Source organism: Hetaerina americana, unplaced genomic scaffold, assembly GCF_022747635.1.
Source record: "Hetaerina americana unplaced genomic scaffold, ioHetAmer1.1.p SCAF_22, whole genome shotgun sequence".
Lineage (NCBI taxonomy): Eukaryota > Metazoa > Arthropoda > Insecta > Odonata > Calopterygidae > Hetaerina > Hetaerina americana.
Genome location: NW_027286786.1, coordinates 4,299,091 through 4,312,943, shown reverse-complemented (window position 1 = coordinate 4,312,943; position 13,853 = coordinate 4,299,091). Strand labels below are relative to the sequence as shown.

Sequence of the window (13,853 nt, the reverse complement as noted above, 5' to 3'; positions counted from 1 at the left end):
GTTCCTTTGCCATGGTATTTAGAATGCAGCTCATACATTGAGTACAAATATTCAACATTTACCAATTAAATTAGGTATTATATACTCATAAAATTGTCCTTTGATATATTTTGAATGCTGTCTATACCAGTGGTTTAAAATGTCTGTGCAAAAATGAGACTTTTTGTTTTGTTGGGATAGGCAGTACTAAGCAAGGGTATGAGATAGGGATGACCACTATCACTTGTTCTTTTCTATATAAACATGAAGGTAATGCTGATGAAGGCATGGGAAGAACTTGAGACAGGAATAAAATTGGGTGGGAAATTCATGAAATCAGGTTTGCGGATGAACAAACTTTAGTTTGCCAGCCAGCCAAAGGCTTACAATTGTTGATTTGCACATTAGAGAATTAGTGTGATAGATATGGGCACAGCTCTTATGCAATGACAACTGAAGTCATGCAAGGCATTGGCCCCATTCCAAATTTTCTGATCAGACCAACCCCAATGCATATTGGTGAAGAGAAGGGCACGCACTGGAGATGTGGAATATATTGATATTTCTCCTCTCTCAGAAACTAGAGCTGAACTACCAAGCATACCTACCAGTAAAATTTATTTTTATTGATAAACTTTGGTAATAAAAACCACCATAAAGGAAATAGCAGTATTTAGAAAAAGTAGGGGTATGGGAATAATGATAAAGGCACCCAAAGTGGGTGCATTCTTGCCATGATTTCCTCTTTGATTCAGTCTCCCTTGAAAACCACAGGTTGTGGCTCTCTACCAGCAGAATAATTTGGTCCACCTTTTGAAATTAATGCCTATCAACAACCAGCTTTGCTCTATACTGTGCCATTAGTCAGTTCTGTATCTTTTCTCTATACTCGGAAAAATGAGAGCATGACCATTATCTCTCAAAGCCACTCCCATAGCTAATGCTCAAGTTTCCTCAAAACAGATATAAATGAGTAAAATTTTACAGTTCATATCTCAATGGATACTGGCTCATGCTATATGTTGCAACAGATCCATTGTAATGCAAAGGCTCTGCTTGGGCAATGCCTGAGGAATTTCAGCTTTGAGATTCTGACTCTAGACAAAGGAAATAGCCACAATGTGGTCAATATATTTTGAATTTATCTCTTGAGATAAATCAACTCCAGAGTCATTAATCACAACTGAATATTTATGCATAAAGCAAATAAGTATTATATGAAGTTGGTAATAGACAGGCTTGCCGTGATGTGGCAAGGTATAAAATATGCATACAAGATGGTGGATAGTAATCATGAATATATGCATTGATGAACTTAGAAAGGCACATTTCATAATTATTAAAGCAATTATCAATCAATATCATTTTACAGACACAAAGAATAGTTCACATTGAGGTTTAACATATTATATATACTGGAAATAAGAAACATTAAGTAGTATGTCCAGTTGATAATTCACATGAGACTCATGATTTTGGATAAAAAATCATGGGAAAATCAATGTTAGATTCAATTTTGAATGGATTTGTCTGCAGTCTGGATATTGGGGAGGCAAAGTGTCGTTATTTTTGTGGTAGTTGACTGCAAATAGTTAAAGATGCCTTGAGTAGTGGCAAGGCGCATAGAGATTTTTCATTGAGAGAAGATGGGGACAATTGATGTGGAAATGAATGAACTCATCAGGGAAATTACATCAATCAAAGACCTTCTGCCACACAAAGATTTCAAATTGAGACATATATGTAAGAGGGGATGAGTTAAAGTCTGAATCAGAGATTGGAAGTTTGTGATGAATGAATTTGAGGCATTAATATCAAACATGCTCAACCCTATTTAAAAATAATTTATGGTAAGTTGACAAATAAACAAGAGTGCATTCTAATTTGGAATGAACCAGAGTTAAATATATTGTTCTCAACGCATGGATCTCATTGAATTTAGGGCAAGTTGTCATAATGAAACAGATTTTTCATAGTATCACCCACAGTCAAGTCCTAGTGAGCCTTAACGGAGAGTTGGCCACCAAATCACACATCTGAATCAAACGCAGCAGCTGGTAGAGTTGAACATGTAAGTAATCATGGAAGTATAGTGTAGATGAATGGTGATTGCTTATAATAATGCTCTTTGGGGCATAATTAAATGGCAAGTCATTATCGTGAGTCCTTTGGTTAAATTGATCAAACTCCTGCTTCAATTTGAGGGAGCCACATGCAGAAGTAATATTCTTGTAAAAATTTGTCATCAGCCAAGAGTAGAAATGAAATCATATGAAATATTTCTAACATCATTCAAGAAAAAGGCAAAACAACAAAGGGCCAAACTGCATAATATGGAGTGCAGCAGAAGGGCAGAGAGATATTTAATGAAAAAGAGAGGGAGAAATATGAAAGGAAAGTTATGATTACCTTAAACAAACAAAAATGGAAAAGCTCAAAAAAATGTGCTCATAATCAACCAATATTCATGTTAAACTCTGGAATTTGAAATCACAAGCAATGCCCAATACTTCCAATTTAAAGTACATCCATGGTTCAAGGTGAAGGTTTCCCTCTTGCTGGCAACAAGATGAGGTTCCACCATTTTCTTAAAGTTATTAATTAGGAAGATTGATATTGAATATATTTCATCAAAGTAGTTCCCTCCTCCTATAAGGACGTGATTAGGTTTGAATATGGTGGGTACACAGCATCCTGGTTTGGAATTCTGCAGCCATCTATAATTTTTGATAGAAATTAAGTAAGCTATGCTTTCCTCCATCAAATGCTTCACTGAATTCAGTGCATATTGCGTTGATTTGATGCTTAGATTCAAACCCTTCAATTATGAAGCCTAGTCACTCTCATAAAGTGCAGGAAAGGGTGGAACCACACATGACTCTGTGCAGTTGTATGGTGATTGTTTCAAGTGAGGGCTGATTTGAGAGACCAATGAAGATTCTCTCCATGGCTTTGGGTTCAGAGAATGGACTACTTTCGGGTGGCAATTGAATTTATCACCAGACTTCACTGAAAATTTTCCTCCTTCCCTTAATTACCTTTTAAGAACCATCCACAATTGACGATAAGTACAATTAAAGATTATCTGGTTAAACTTCATGCTAATATTAAAGCAAATAAAAATATTAACAAAAAACTGACTTTTCTACCTGAACTCTGATGGATTGTTATACCCATCCCAATTTAAGAGGCTATCAGTATGAGGAATGGCTCTGAGGAGCTATTTCCCAATGTATTAATCTTTCCAGTTGTCTCATCTATTTCAATGTGGAGGCTCTACTCATCTATTACAGGTACTACTTAAATTCACCTTAGGAATACAGTAAATTACAACTACATATTAACCTTCAATGATAAATTTCAATAATTAAACAATTAATAACATTGAGAAGTATAAGGAGAAGATTTTATCCTACAACTCTTGTTACAAATATGACTTAAAGCATTGGTCTAGGACTGCTTAATTGGTACCCTTCAGAAAGGTCATCATTGAACCCACCTTCAAGGAAGGTTCCAGTGGCATAGTGTTGTGAGGTGGCAAGAGGAAATACTAGAAAGAGCATAAAATATATTAAGCATTGGAAATCCACATCTTAAATTATCAGTGGGATTGCATGGGAAAGTAGGGATAATCGGAGAAAGCTAACAGACGAAGGAAACAGCCCTGACTGCAAATTAAGAACAAGAAGGCACCAAAGTAAAATTTGCCTCAGTGCACCATGTCTGATGGAAGGAACTATCTTTGAGCAGAGTACTACCATAAGTGATTGCCCTGTTTGGATATTAAAACATATGCCTAACACCATAATGCAGTCTATTCAGAGTGATAACATGTTAACCAGAAACATTCCCCAAGGACACTTTCCAACCTTAGTTACAATTTACATTCCCCAGATAAACACACACTCAACTTATGAACTTTATGCAATCAGCACATACCTTAAACATGATTCACAGTATTATGATTTGAGTGTCAGTCATTCAAACAGAATCTGCATTATTTATCCCTTGGATCATTGCTAACATGGTCCTTCATATCCTGTTTCCAGTAAGCATTAAGAAGAAAATAACATCCACTTTAATGCATTTGTTTCTTTGAACTGGGCGAAAAAATTACAATCTTATCACTCATTATAAGGAATAAGTAGTCTCATGTTTCATTTCAGCCTTTCAATATCAGTGGAAAACTAATTATTCACATTAATGGCTCTCAGGAGTACAAGCATTTGTTTATTTACTCAAAGCCAATTTATTGAACATTATCATATAAATCCTCATTTCCCCTTCTTTAAACTTGGTTACTCTTGATAATAGTATTATCTGTATCAGATACGTTTGCTAGTTTTGCACCTAACCACTATACCTTTTTCAAACATTACAGAAAACCATTAAACCACAATAAAAACAAATATTCCAATTATTTAACCATAACATGCTGCGTCTGAATTAGCTGCACAGGCAGTTATAGTCACTAACAATGGTTATCATTACAATGTGTCTCATCTTTGCGAACAAAAATTAAATTTCTCATAAAATATGGTTTTAAAAGAATATGGTTTCCAATAGGTAATTTAAATTAAAACAAATTTCAACGATATAAACGTAAGCTGACGTGCCCTGGTGAGATATAAAAGGATGAAGCGGATCAAGATAAATATTAGTTGTCAAAATTTTGTTCCTCAGACCTTACAAAAATAATTCATATACGTTTCAATTTTCTACAGAACGTACGTGAGTGCAGAGTTACCATGATTTTAACGTCGCAAGAACGAAAAACCTAGTAATTAATTGTATAACTGCTTGAATATCTTCATGTAAAACATAATATGATCGACAATCGACAATCATAAATGTTTCGCCTTTCACCAACGAATAATTTTTATTTATGAAGAAGAAAACCAGGAAATTATAACATAAATTTTCGGAAAAAATGATCGCTATGCATAATTTTTCAGTTGCTTAAGAAAGGTGATAATTCGAAGGGTGCCCGATGCAATAAATCAAATTTATATCTACGGTTTGTCGACATCCTAATTTGAATCAGACATTTCTGTAACAAATGACGTATGCGCGGCGGGTACAAGGTTAAGTCAAGTTAATAATTTATAATAGCAAAAATATTAGGCAATCGTCCAGTAAAAATATATTAAAATTTATATATAAATATATAACAATGATTTGTTACCTTAAAAAAAGTTTAACTTATCTTCATAAAAGTAACCATTCTCTTATTGATTACACCAGATCTTTCACTCGTGCGGGGTGGTGGATTGGTACTCAGTGGTGGAGTAAATATTGTAGTTTTCGGTATGGCTGCACCAGCAGCTTGTACAAGATTTAGTGATAACTACGATCTCAAGGAGGAACTAGGAAAGTAAGTAGTACTTTTCTCTTATTAACTTATGTCAGGGTGTAATTTTGGTATCCGTGATATTGGTCCCTAAAAAGCACTAAGCGCCGCCACTAGCGAGCAGACGACACAGTACCAATTCGGTCTTTTTACCTGCAATTTTCATTTGATGAACGCTTAGGATTTATTTGTTAAGCCCTGTGATAGTTTTATTACTTGTGGGAGGGACATTATAATGCATAATTTAGTGAGTACTAGTGATTATTTGCTCGGTAGCAGCTTTATGGAACCATCTCGATGTGTCTCTCAAAAATTGGTTTGCGTCGTATCTGTCAAAATTTATAGGCCGCTGCAGAATCCTAAAGCAGGATGCAGACTACCAACTGTATTCGAACCAAATGGTGCTTTTATAGGAGAGGGAAACTTCTCTCAATGAAATATATTAGATTTTTAGTTCTGTAGGGGTGAAGTTGGAGTGTCAATCTTCCTAATCAATACTCGTAAGGAAACGGTGGGACGCCGTCGTGTTGTCAGCAAGAGGAAATCTTTACCTAGAACCGCATATTTTAAATTGGAAATAGGGTGCCGGTTGTTTGTACAATCATTTTGCAGTGGTTAATGCGAATTTTGGTCGATTTTGGGGTCATATATTGTCATACTTTTTCATTATATTTTTTTCCGGAACTTGAAGGCTTTTCCATTTATTGTAATCTACTTTTACCGTGGCTTCGCCCATTTGTATTTTTGCTCAAAATAGAAAACGCTATAGTAAAGGGATATATCTAAACATTACTCCACTTTCTTTACTCGAAAGGATAAGACCACTTTTGAATATGACTTTGGGTCGATATCATCCCATTACCTAACAGCACTTTTCCGTCTCCGTTATGGTTGGCTATGCCAACAATGACCTCATAATATTAAAAACCTTTCCGTTCGAGTTATTCGCAATATTTGCGCTCTGACTGAGTTCATTTTCCGATGTGTAAATTTTAAAAGAAATATTTTTCGTGGAAGTCGTAACTTTTTATTCGTGTACATCCATGTATTCTTACATGAAAATTTTGTTTTAAAGTTTAGCTCGATCTAATTGCAAATAACGAATAAGTGGATTCCAGAAAGGAAAGAATGCCTTTCCCTAAACTCCGAATGATAACTAGGAGTGTATATTTGTCGAACGAATATCTTAGCGAATGCATAGCATTATTTCAATTATTTTTTCGAGTTCCTTTCGCCTATCTGAGTTGAGGGAGTTTCTTTTCCATAAAAAAATCCCCGCTATCGAGTCTATCCAATTGTAAAAGGGGTCTAATGAAGAACGCCCCCCTCTTCTTCCCTAAAAATAAAATTGGAGAGGTATCAAATCGTGGTGTGGAACTGAAGTATCACTTAGCAAAACGAGGGCGGTACATATTTGTCTCAAGCGCATAACAGTGCCTCGGTAACACACTTGGATTAACGGATCCATGTCAAGGAGACAAAAGATGGTTGCGTAAAAATTTGGAGTGTATTAGTGATGAGTGGTGGGGTGCAGGTTTTGCAAAATCGTATCTTTGAGTGTCGCCTCGGATCTGCGGTCTGAATTCTAATCCCAAATTTTAATTTAAACGATCAAAGTCTTCGTGATGCACCCTCTCGCCCCTTCCGAATAAAATCGTTTCCTTGTAATCGGATTGCGGAATTTCACTGTTCGCCGAATAGCGAACTTGAAGAGGGCGAAAGTGGCCGGCATTCCCTTAATTGCATTGTCAATCGCTTCGAACCCCGGTGCGGTCCCCCCTCCCTCCCTCGTCCCGCCGTGCAGCAGCCTCCCTCGGTTCGGGACACATCGAATGGCGGCCGGCCCTTGGGCACTGATTCTCCCGGGATTATATCAGTGTTCGAGTCGTCCGTTGTTTGCGACGATTTTTTCCGTTGTGAAGAGCCGGTTCGAGATTAACATTTGCACCAAAGAGTTGTTTTGACCGCCGCCACTCTCGTTTGTTCGTGCGCTCGATGGAAATTCGCAGGATCGTTAGGAGATTAAATTCTTAGGAATCATTTCTCCATGTGGAGGATCGAGGTTCTGTGCATATCACTCAGAGCCCTAAGGGCACCTAAACGCGCCAATTTTGAATGTTATCTTTGGGACATGCGTTGACGGTAATAAAATGAGCAATTGTGTGCGGTTAAACTAAAACGTTTAAAGTGAAGTAATATTTTCAAGATTTTCATATTAAACTTAAGTTATCACGGCCGTTTGCGTCGTCGCGACGCGTCATCACCTAATGGTCCGTTACCATGACCGTGACACATTAGTTAATTGCGAACAGACATGTTATGATATTTACGCAATACCTTTACCAAATATTTATTGATATGAGACGCAGAGATAGGTTCTTCGATGGAATCGGTGTTGGACGTAGATTAAGAAACACATTAAATTTGAATGTGCATGTTTTATCGTGGCTGAAACAAATTTGTTGGACGTTTAACATTTCTTTGAGAACGTTATGAACATTAACCACGTTTAATTAAATGCAGAATACAATGTATCTTTCCACTGTCCTTTGTATTCTGCATTTAATTAAAATGAATTTCCACAAGGTTGAGCCGGGAACAATTGAATAATTAACCACCTTTGTTCCAAGTTTTGCCCCCGTTCCTCTGGATACCCATGCCTTCTCGGGAGAAAATATACTCCATGAAGATTGTTACATGCCCTGAAAAAGGAGGAAACGATATTGGACCAAGGAAATGGCGGGGGGGGGGGGGACGAGGAAATCGAAGCGGCGGCGGGGGGGGGGGGCATTTAAATCGTGAAAAAGAGCAAGGGAGCCCGCAAACAGTGGCGTGTGTTGAAATGAAATGTGGCAGATCACCCGAAGTGTCTGCCCTTACATACCCGGAAATTCTAGTGTTCACCGGAATAGTCTCTCTGTTTAACCTCCTGGGCTAAAGCCCAGGACCGGATGGACCTTCCTCAAGCGTTTGCGAACTCTTCGCCGTAAGCCTTCGTGAGGACTCTGGCGTATGCGAATCGATTTAACGGATATTTTGAAATATTTTGAATAACAATGCCGTTGATGTGCGCGGAAAAATAAAAACTGAGTAATACCAAATTGTAGTCTTGTAATTGAAACTGTAAGATTTAATCAGAAATAATTCATGTAATCGCTAATCCAAGATCTATGCAAAATGTAGGAGCTCAGTCTTATAGTGCAAGTTACATTTCGGCCTAAATTCAACTCTCCAATTATATTTTCACCGAAAAATAATTCTACGCAATTCATATTTTAGTCAATCCGTATTTTCTCTGAGATGAGCGGCCATAGCCGACCTTGGCTTTAAAAGTAATTGGGCGGTATTTAAATCCACGAGGATCAAGGGCTTCGAAACAACTTTCGATGTACCCAAACACTTCCGACATAATGCATTCCACGTACGTCTTTTAAATCCCAGTCGCATTGTCCTTTCTTATTTAAAAGAGCCCGAGAGATGACGTTCATATTTTTTGGGTCGAACCAAACAGCCTGGTGGATCAAACAGCGGCAGCCGCGTAGAGGGCTCGACCCCGGAGACGCGTGGGGTCGCCACGTCGTCGAGTGCATCTGAAATCGAGCGGCCGCGGGTAGGTACCCTGCCCTGCTTTGGGTGGATGGTCCTCCTCTCACCGCCATCGAGGGGCGATGGGCACGGCCCTGGGAATCCCTGTCGGACGACCAATGAGTTTCCGCGAGTAAGTCGGACTAAGGGCCCACGTGTATACCTTCTTATCAAGGGTGTATGGCAGGGGTCGACTCCACGACCAGAGGGCATACGCGATCCGCATGCTGAAACACGAGAAACCTGTAGCGGAGATTTGAATACGTGCGATAATTGTAACTGGGATTACGAAAGCTCAAAGCGCAGTGCTGTATCCCATATTTACGTTTTCGCCTCCTTAAAAATGAACTGGTCCAAGTGAAGGCGACCTGGTCGCCATGGCGCGTGCGACCACGAATCCTTGAGGTGGCAGGCGCCTCCCCCCTTCCCCGAGGCGGCCGGCCCCTCCCCGCCCGCCGACCGGCCGTCTCCCTGCTCGGCACCGAAGGAGAGCCCTCGTGGGCGTCTCAATTCAAGTGGAGAGAGATTCGCGGCAGTGCTCATTCGGGGGAGGCGACCGAGTCCCGAGGCCCCAAGTAGTAGGCGAGGTCGAGTAGGGCGGAGGTAGATTTTCGGGGAACGGAGGAAGTAGGGGGTGGAGAGAGAAACCCGGCGTCGGCCTACTTTGACAAATGGCGCCGAGGGGTCACTCGCAATCCGACGGACGGAGTGTAAGGGCTGCCCTACGAGTGCCCCCGTGCACCATCAGAGGAGGGACACCTGCCGCGGAACAGTTCCGCCACCGCACCGAGATTCCCACTCTCTGGAGCCGCCGCACCTAGCATCTTGATTCTCTAAGAGACGGATTTACGGCTTTCCGTGGTTGAGTTCCCAGCAGTGGGCGCCACAGCGCTGTCTCTGTTCAAAGTCCTCGATCGAAATCTCATTTCGTAAGATATATTCAGCAGGGGGGGGAGGAGGGACCGTGCGCACGGATGAGGGGGGTGGCGGTGGGATTCCTGGCGGGTGTTGCTCGCCTGTCTTTCGGGGACTGTCCCCGTACTCCGCCCCCCTCCCATCTGGTGTTCGAGGCAGGCGACCGGGGGCGGGTGAGGGGAGGGGTGAGGTGCGAATGCTGATGATGGACGGTGTCTCTCCATTTCACATCGACACGGGGCTGTAAAACTTTCGCTAAACAGCTATTATCGATTGCAATATAATCTTTCTATCGTTTTTAGCACGCGGTCGAACCATTGTTGCGTCGTCCCTTCCCATAATTCTGTGCGAGTCATTATTCTTTAATGGTAAATCGCCTTTCGCGTTCATATCAGCAGTAATGCGTGGTGGCAGGGTAATAAAATACGCCAAAGGCATGCTAGCGTTAAAACAGGATTCTAAAGGGCCGTGACATACTTATCGGCCAACTGCGATCATACTTTCTTTATGGACTCGGAAGATGGGCGCTACGCGGACGCGATAATATGCCGGAGGACCTCCATCGAATTCAATCCTTTTTAAATTCAAAGGGCATGGAAATCGTTTCCTCCGACATTATGGTCACGGGGCTATAATGTGTTTAGTTCCGAATGGAAAAGATTATCGTATTTATTGTAAAAATCTACCTTGAATGTTGCTAGACGAGCCGACGTGCGAAATGAAGTGGATTCCATTGATGGAGGTGACGAGGCACGATCGCTCGTTGATGATGCTGCAATATCTCGCCCGACTTGTGGAGACAGAGCGAGGCGGAAAGGATGTCCCTTGCGGTTGCCCGCTGATGATATGGAAGACAGCCTTTCAATCTATTGGTGTTGGAAAATATTTGTCTAATTTTACTATTCGGCTGGTCTAACTTGCTTTTAACATGGAAAACACATAAAAGTCAACCCGGAGATTGTTTTGTAAGGTGAGGGTAGAGCTCTAACCTCGTGTGGGTGAGCAACAAACGGCGAGTGAGATTCACCCTGATGGGGATGGAATTGATAGCATGGGCCAGTTCATTATTCCCTCCGTGCCACCGTTCGGTTTCTCGGGAAGATCTGGTATCCGAAGAATGTCTAAGTCTCTTTACTGATGATGTCGAAAATGTATTATTTTTCCATCGTACCGCGGTAGGAGGGATCATGTAAAAAAAGGAATTTAGTGCAGTACAGATAGATTTAAGATGCTATTTTTCCCACGAAATTCCCATTCCCCGGGAATCGTGCGTGCGTCCTCCGATCGGAAGCCTGGCGCACTCCATCCGCTGGACTTCGGGGCGCCCTCCGATATGAAGGAGGGCTGAATTTGGTGTCCCGAGTCTCACCCCCAGAACCCCTTCGCCTGCCGTCGTCACCACCCCAGACGACCCCCGTGTTCTTGAGACTCGTTGTCTACTCTCGAGCATAGCTCACTCATCTAACGTATCCTTCTCTGACTTAGAGCAATTATTCGGAGAGAAATTTCTGTAATGGACCCCAAAATACATGCTTCGTATTCCGTGGCTCAACACGGCGGGGAGTAACACCTCTCTCCCGTAACGTGGAGTTATTTCTCTTTGGTAGACCCACGCGCAAATAATTCGCGAATCCACTGAAGGATGAATGTCGAGAGCGAATCTCGAGTCCTTTCCTTGTCCCCAGTTTCTCAATGTAACTCATTGTATTTTATTAGCAATGCAGCATTTCCCTTTGATTGAGTACAGATTTAATCTCCTTAAAATTGCTCTGATTTAATTCTTTCCCCATTATTTTCACTCGGTTCGAAACATCGAGATTGCGACCAAGTAGCCTGTCATCTGTTATGTCCTCTTTCATACTAGTGCGATCTCTCTGGGTCATCGGTAAATCATCGAATTAGCTACCTCTGTCGGATTCTGTGTTCTAATCGTGCATCTGGATCCCTATTTCTCACTCTTGTAGGACCCTTTATATTAATTTGGAGCCTTGATTCATTTTTTATCTAATGTCTTGAGTGACTGATGTTTTTACAGCGAGAGAAAGAATTCCGAATCCAGAAAACCATGCTCACATCAGTACCTTTATACCAGATAAGTTTGTCCTTGTAATTCTGACGAGAGGGACATCGTATTTTATTTATCGAAATTTAGCCTTTGTGGCTTCACTTGAATATTCCTTCCACCGGACTAGAGTTCATCGTGAAGAAATGCTGCTATGCCACATTTTGTAAAATTGTATTTGCCTGCGAATGCGTTCTTATTGCCGAAAGGAACTTTGCATGTTTAGCAATGATGCGTTATATGATTTTGTTGGATATCAAGGCCAATGATGTAGCCCTCTAATCCTTCCCGTCCTCTTCATTTCCACCCGTTTATATGCTTGGTCCAGTTTCATATCGGGGCACTGTTTCCCTTCTCCGTGCTCTGACATTATTTTGGCCATCATTCGCTCATCACGTGTTGGGGGGCGTTTGTTGAGCGCGCCACTGTTTGTGGAGTGGAAACTTCAGGAGAGCATTTATCAAGACTTGGTGCACGATGTTTATTTACGCAATCTGTAACAAATTTGTCGTCTTTCAAGAATGCGCGGTCGTTCAGGTCCCTGGCATTTTTCTGACGCACGGCCGAGATGATTTGAGGTTTTTGTTCAAATATTCGCTCTCCTCTGAAGTGTGCTCTCGAATGTGTCGATGGATCGTGGCTATTTTTGTTACTGTTCAACAGTCTGCGAATGTTGCCCTCCTGTTTCACCTACATCCATTATGCCTCACATTTTCTTTATACTCGGCATGCAGTATACTTAGCCAACTTGAAGCCGTTTTAACTTCTCATTCGTATTATCCGTTCTTCATTTACAACTCTTAATCATGCGTGGATTGTGATTATTCATCAGGTCACGATAGACATTTTACCGATAATAATTTGTGTCATCGTTGAAGGTTTTCATTCCGAGTCCTGGATGCTCATTTTTTCACTTCGGAGGTCTATCCTCGTTAAATAGACAATGGGCTTTTCTTTGGTCTCTCTCGGAAATATAGTTCTTATTTCTTTAGAAACTAGTCACCGATGGCTTCACCCATTTTGCAATTTTGTCGCGCACCGGTCACACACGTTTGTCATCTCTCATTACGGAAAACGCTTGTGCTGAATAGTAATTCGCAGAAGTCGTAATTTATAGCTGCCTTGTCCACGTTTTGGCTATTGATGGCATCAATGTCGCCACAAAACATATTGGTGATGCTATGTTGAGAGTTGATATTTGGACACAGAAAGCGAGTTCGACATGTATAACGGAGTTGGAATGAAATAAACGTACCGATAAACCTCTACGGTTGCAGTCCTTGGTCTGCAAATCGCATCTCCACGCGTGCGAACACGTACTCGGCACGTGCGTCCATCTCCCTGGAATTGACACGGTCACACGATCCTAACAGAATCGTTTCCGCGACCATTGAATCCACGTAAGCGTGCCGCCGGCGTTGAAATTCCTTAAATGTTGACACCCTGCTCGTGGAACTGTGAGATGAGGGTGCGGGAGGGGGGAGACGCACGCATCCGTGGGCCGGCTGCAGCTGGGGGCGGGTGGCGCGTGCCACGCTTCCTGGCAAGCACCGCGGCTTGATGGTCACTTGTGTGTAATTCACTACCGCGGAGGGTCATGGTTCCCGTAATTGCTTCGAATGTTATCCGGCGCCTCCTACCGAGCCTCGGCTCGTTCGTCATCGGCTTTGTAGTCCCGCCCACCATTTACTATTACTATTACGCAATACCCTGAAAGCCACCGCCAGGGTGTGTGGCAGGGGGCGATAAAAGATGAACAAAGAGCAATATGGTGATCCAGCCAGCCCGATTCCAGCCAGCGTCTTGTTCGCGAAGGATTTGCAGTTGAACTACATGTTTAATATCGCCGGAAATATTTTCACAGGGCATCGGTCTCACCGTTTTGGGTTTTCTAATTTAAAATATGTCGGTGTTTTCTGGTGGTCTGTGGAAGTTTTGACGGGCCATTTTAAAATGAAAGCA

General features: G+C 41.6%; 1 protein-coding gene across 15 annotated transcripts in view; it reads left to right on the top strand.

Annotated features, from left to right (window-relative positions):
* The first annotated feature begins 5,231 nt into the window (after positions 1–5,231).
* The window catches only part of CaMKII (Calcium/calmodulin-dependent protein kinase II), a 329,599-nt gene continuing 320,977 nt past the window's right edge, over positions 5,232–13,853 (top strand). For all 15 annotated transcript variants that reach the window (XM_071586329.1, XM_071586337.1, XM_071586333.1 and 12 more), the window contains exon 1: positions 5,232–5,353. In XM_071586329.1, coding sequence (XP_071442430.1) covers positions 5,289–5,353 — 65 coding nt within the window. In that variant the 5' untranslated portion in view covers positions 5,232–5,288. The remainder of the gene's footprint in view (positions 5,354–13,853) is intronic.